Source organism: Ailuropoda melanoleuca, chromosome 9, assembly GCF_002007445.2.
Source record: "Ailuropoda melanoleuca isolate Jingjing chromosome 9, ASM200744v2, whole genome shotgun sequence".
Taxonomy (NCBI): Eukaryota; Metazoa; Chordata; class Mammalia; order Carnivora; family Ursidae; genus Ailuropoda; species Ailuropoda melanoleuca.
The window spans coordinates 67142168-67148167 of NC_048226.1; the positions used below are offsets into that span (position 1 = coordinate 67142168).

The 6000-nt window shown below is 35.3% G+C and overlaps 1 protein-coding gene and 1 non-coding gene across 14 annotated transcripts in view; one reads left to right on the top strand and one right to left on the bottom strand.

The window, feature by feature from the left end:
• VPS13B (vacuolar protein sorting 13 homolog B) overlaps positions 1–6000 on the top strand; it is a 768204-nt gene that overhangs the window by 329666 nt on the left and 432538 nt on the right. For all 13 annotated transcript variants that reach the window (XM_034668364.1, XM_019810220.2, XM_034668365.1 and 10 more), the window contains one exon: positions 1440–1549. In XM_034668364.1, the coding sequence (XP_034524255.1) occupies positions 1440–1549 (110 nt within the window). The remainder of the gene's footprint in view (positions 1–1439; positions 1550–6000) is intronic.
• Positions 2316–2422, bottom strand: LOC117803921. Its single transcript, XR_004628036.1, has one exon. It is a non-coding gene; the product is annotated as a U6 spliceosomal RNA (small nuclear RNA).

The following is a 6000-nucleotide window of genomic DNA, read 5'->3' on the forward strand; positions in this document are numbered from 1 at the left end:
TACTCATTACATCCAGTGCCCTCCTTAATGTCCATCACCCAGTTACCCACATCATCTATCTGCCCCCCCACCCCTCCCCCTCCAGCAGCCCTCAGTTTGTTTCCTATGATTAAGAGTCTCTTATGGTTTGCTTCCCTCTCTGTTTTTATCTTATTTTATTTTTCCTTCCCTTCCCCTATGTTCATCTCTTTTGTTTCTTAAGTTCCACGTATGAGTGAAATCATATGGTAGACATAATCACTTTTTTTTTGTAAAGATTTTATTTATTTATTTGACAGAGATAGAGACAGCCAGCGAGAGAGGGAACACAAACAGGGGGAGCGGGAGAGGAAGAAGCAGGCTCATAGCGAAGGAGCCTGATGTGGGGCTTGATCCCGTAACGCCGGGATCACGCCCTGAACCGAAGGCAGGCACCCAACCGCTGTGCCACCCAGGCGCCCCTAGACATAATCACTTTTAATGAGATAATTCATTTTCCATAAAATTCATTATTTTTATTTTTTATTTTTTTTAAAGTTTTTATTTATTTATTTGACAGAGATAGAGACAGCCAGCGAGAGATGGAACACAAGCAGGGGGAGCGGGAGAGGAAGAAGCAGGCTCATAGTGGAGGAGCCTGATGTGGGGCTCGATCCCATAACGCCGGGATCTCGCCCTGAGCTGAAGGCAGATGCTTAACCGCTGTGCCACCCAGGCGCCCCCAAAATTCATTATTTTTAAAGTGCATAATTTAATGGTTTTTAGTATATTTGCAAAGCTGTGCAGCAATCACCATTTTCTAATTCTGGAATGTTTTAATAACTCCGCAAAGAACCACATATCTATTAGCAGTTACGTTCCATTCTTTCCTCCCCCCGAGCACTGGCATCCACTAATCTCACCTTTATTCTGTGTGGTTTTTGCCTGTTCTAGGCTTTCATGTAAGTGGAATCATCTAGTATGTGGTAATCTGTGACTGGCTTCTTTCACTTAACATGTCTTCAAGGTGGTGTAGCATGAATCAGTACTTTATTCCTTGTGGTGGACAAATAATTTTCCATTATATGGCTATACCACATTTTGTTTATCCATTCAACCATTCATGGACATTTGTGTCATTCCCACCTTTTGGCTTTATGAATCCTGCTTTGAAAAGTTGGGTACAAGATTTTGAGTAGACATGTGATTCTAGTTCTCTTGGTATATACTTAGGAATAAAATTGTTGGGTCATATTGTGACTGTATATTTTGCTTCTTGAGGAAATGCCAAACGGTTTTGGAAAGTATTTGCATCATTTTATGCTCCCACCTGCAGTATATGAGGGCTCGAATTCCTCCATGTTTTTGTCAGCCCTTGTTAATTTGTCTTTTTCATTATAGCTGTCCTACTTGGTGTGAAGTGATATAAAGCTTACTATTTTGTATGAGGAATTAACACAATTTAAAATCTTGATTTTCAGGTGCTGTACTTCTTTGTAGTGTACAAGGAGTAGCAGTTAATATTGACCCTGTCTTATACACCTGGCTCATTTATCAGCCACAGAAACGAACCAGTAGACATATGCAGCAGGTGAGAAATTTTTATAATTTATTCTCTTAGTGAGTAAAACTTTTTCTCAGTTATTTGTTAGAGTTATATATTGTCTGAATTGATTTTTTTTAATGAATGTACCACAATTCCTTTGTCCTCAACTCTACCCCTTTCAAGCAATTCTATTCCTTCATTTCTAAACAGGAAATTACAGCTCAAATAGAGTTTCATTTACGGTTGAGGTGGATTTCTATGCAATTGCTGGTAAAGCAGAGACACTGGAGAGACTAGTTTAGATGGTCTTATTTTACTGGCTTGTTTTCCCTCATAGTGCCTAAATGTTTGTTCTGAGTGTCTGATGCATAAGAATTGTGTAGTAAATGTTAGCTTTTGTTTTTATTATCTCTGTATTTCCTCTTCATCTTTAGGTTTACTCAACAAGTATTCATTGAGTGCCAAACACCTGGACGGGGATGGTTGATATAGAATAGTTGGGATGTATGCTTATTTAAAAGTGGGTAAATTACAAAGTAAAAAGTAGCAACTTGTAGTTTCTGGAATTCTTACATGTAATTCTCTAGGTCATGATGCTTAAATGGAATTCTTACAGACGGGTTTTATTATTCCCATTTTAAAAATGAAGAAACTGATGTTCATTGGCATTTACCTACCTATTGTCACGTGTAGTAAATGGCAGAATTAAATGTTTTTCAGGCCAAATTTATGCTATCTTGCATTTTCCTGTTGACTTAATTGTAATTTTATAATATTCTAGTTGGAATAGCTTTGTATCTTTTTTTTTTTTTTTAATACGGAACATTTCCTGAATTTGCTTGTCACCCTTGCCCAGGGGCCATGCTAATCTTCTCTGTATTGTTCCAATTTCAGTATATGTGCTGCCAAAGTGAGCGCTGCATCTTTTTTCTGAAGTAACGTAAAGCTAGTTGATTAGAAAAATACACAATTTTATAATTAAATAAGACAATAAAAAATTGACTGAATATTTCAACCCATGTCTCAAGGAGCATCTTTTAAAGGATTTTCTTCACCTTGTCTTAATTTCATTTGAAACTACTGCTTCCATTCCCCAGTTTCATTCTTCTTTTTATCAGAGAACATGAGGCACTGTGCTAGATACTGGGGCTACAGAGATAAAAGTTAATTTTTATTTTTATTTTATTTTTTAAAGATTTTATGTATTTATTTGACACAGAGACAGCAAGTGAGAGAGAGACAAGCAGGAGGAGTGGGAGGGGAAGAAGCAGGCTCCCAGCAGAGGGGCCTGAGGTGCGGCTCGATCCCAGAACACCAGGATCACGCCCTGAGCCGAAGGCAGACGCTTAACCGCTGTGCCACCCAGGCACCCCATAAAAGTTAATTTTTAATATATCCCTTCCTCTAGAGGTATTTACTGTATTTAAGAATATGAAGGAATTTAGTAATGCCATTTTTAGAAATGCTATGTTAGATCCATACAGGATTATGTGGAAAAAGATAAAGAATAGTTCTCACAGGCAGGTGAGGTTGTTAAAAGGAGAAATTAAGACAGTTGAGCTGAGCATCACAGGACTAACCCAGACAGGGAAGTTTGCTCTAGACTCAACTGTGTGAGCAGAGAGAGAGAAAAAAAAAAGCATTAACTTGGTAAGAAAGGGACCTTCAGTGTTTCCAGACCAGAGCCAGTTGTTCTTATAGAGACTAGTAGGAATTGGAAGCCAGTTCATAAAAGACTTTTTTTGTAATACAGAATGTTTGTGACTTCATCGTGAAGGGTAAAGAGGAACTATAGGAGCCTGATATAAAGAGATTTGAATTTTAGGAAGTTTACGCTAATGGAATGTTGAATAAAACTAAAGATGAAGAGAAAATACAGAGATAATAAAAATGAAAGCAAACGTTTACTATGCAGTTTTTATGCATCAGATACTCAGAATGAACATCTAGGCACTATGAGGGAAAAGAGGCCAGTAAAAAACAGGACTACCTAAACTAGTCTCTCCAGTGTCTCTGCTTTACCAGCAATTGTGTAGAAGTCCACCTTAATAGTCAATGACATTAATGTCAGGGAGCATTTGAGAAATATTTTAGGTGTAAGTTCTTTTAATTGAGTATAATTGACATTTTAGTTTTCAGGTGTAGAACATGATTTGATATTTGTGTATATTGTGAAATTAAACCCACAATAAGTAGTTAACATCCATTACTATAGACAGTTGCAAATTTTTTTCTGTGTGATGAGAACTTTTAAGATCTACTTTCTTAGCAACTTTTAAATATACAACATGGTACTATTAACTGTAGTCCTATCGCTGTACATCATATCTCATAATTTATTTGTTTTTTAAGTGGAAAGTTGTACCTTTTGACCCCATTCACCTCCACTGCCCCCATGAGTTTGTTTGTTTGTTTAAATATACTACATATAAGTGAAATCATATGGCGTTTTTCTTTCTGTGACTTATTTCACTTAGCCTAATTGCCTAATTAGGTCCATCCATGTTGTCACAAATAAGAAGACTTCCTTCTTTTTTTATGGCTGAATAATATCCCGTTGTACTGTAAATTCTCATTGGTTATTTTATAAATGATGCAATTATGTCCAGTACACTAGAGAGATCCCTGAAGGTCAAATAATGTTCCAGCATCTTTTTTGTTGTTGTTGTTCTAGCATCTCAAGTAGATTGATTCATTTGATTGATACCAAGCACCTTTAAAGATTTTGATATTAATTTTATTTTTATTATATTGTTTTATAACTATTTAAAATTAAATGTAAGTATATATTTAAAATATATTTTTCTAAGTTCAAAAGTAATAGTTTTATTTAAACTAATAAATACGCATAATCCTACTCATCCCGAGTTACAAATAATATTGGGATAAATACCTTCATAGCTAAATCTTTGAGTTTTTTTTAAGTATTCACTTAGAATATATTTTTGAAAGTGTAATTAATAGTTACTGGCTCAGTTGGTTAAGTGTCTGCCTTTGGCTCAGGTCATGATCTTGGGTTCCTGGGATTGAGCCCCGGGTCGGGCTCCCTACTCAGCAGGGAGTCGGCTTCTCCCTCTGCCTCTGCCTCTCCCCCTCACTCGTGCTTTCTCTCTCTCTCTCTCTCAAATAGATACAATCTTTAAAAAATTAAAGGCATGTATTTTAGCATACTTTGAGACTTACCTTCCAGATTTGGTTAGAGTTTACATTTTCACCAGCACTTCACAGTATTACTATTTTACTATGGTTCATCATATCTCAAAAATATACTTATAGAAATATCCTTAACCTACCCTTTTTTATTCTTACTTTTTTTCTTAACATGGGTAATTAAGAGAATAGTATAATTGATCCCTATGACCGTATCACCCAGCTTTAATAATTACCAATTCATGACTACTCATCTGCACTTTTAAAACTCTGTTGGGTGAAAAAATGCCAATATTCAGTAGTGGTGAAAATTTAGAAAGTGGATTAACTCATACTACTGTTATGAGTGAAAATTGATGAATTGGCAGTATCCAGTAAAATTGAAAATGAGCATAGCCTCTAACCCCCAAATCCCACTTTTTGATTAAGATATGCCCTAAACAGATATACTCATAGGACCCTAAAGAGTCATGGATAAGCCTCTTATTGCAGTATTTATTGTAGTCGTGTAAAATTGGAGACAACTTGAATGACTGTAAGAAAGTGGATAAATAAAGCAGGACATACTCACATGATATGATAATTTATTAGTAGAAATTATATGATAGTTCTTAATATGGATGTCTCAAATTGTACTTAATGCAAAAACAAATTTTCTAAGGATATATGCAACATAAGAGCATTTATGTATATTTTCCCAAAACTACCTATAGAAATAAATAAATGGTGAAATAAATGGCGTGTATGAGTGTGTGTAAGTAAAGATAGTTGTAAAACATGAATTTCAAGAGTTATATCAATATCTTAATAGTGGATTCTGGGAGGAATGGGCAGGTGGTTAGCAGTTAGATGGATTTTAGACTTATCTATATATTTCATTGGTCTCTCAAAAAAAAAGGAAATATGATAAAAATGTAAATAACCAGTAACTATTGGATATAATGAGAATGTGGATATTGTTTTCTCCTTTATAATTTTCTATATTTTTACATTTATTAAATTTAATACAGAGGGAGAATTTTATAGGAAGAACAATAAAAGCTTTTGGGTATTTTGAGACCATGGGATATTGATGCATCAAGGATAGGAGAAATCGGGCTAGCACACAACTGATATTTGAGGGAATATCTAGTACCAGAAGGTAAAAGCATATTAGTAGAAAAATGGAAGTTTGCTAAAAATAAATATTGTTTATTTTGATAGATATATATGTTTTTTTATTATTATGTTAGTCACCATACCGTACATCCCCGGATTCCGATGCAAAGTTCGATGCTTCATTAGTTGCGTATAACACCCAATGCACCATACAATACGTGCCCTCCTTACTACCCATCACCAGTCTA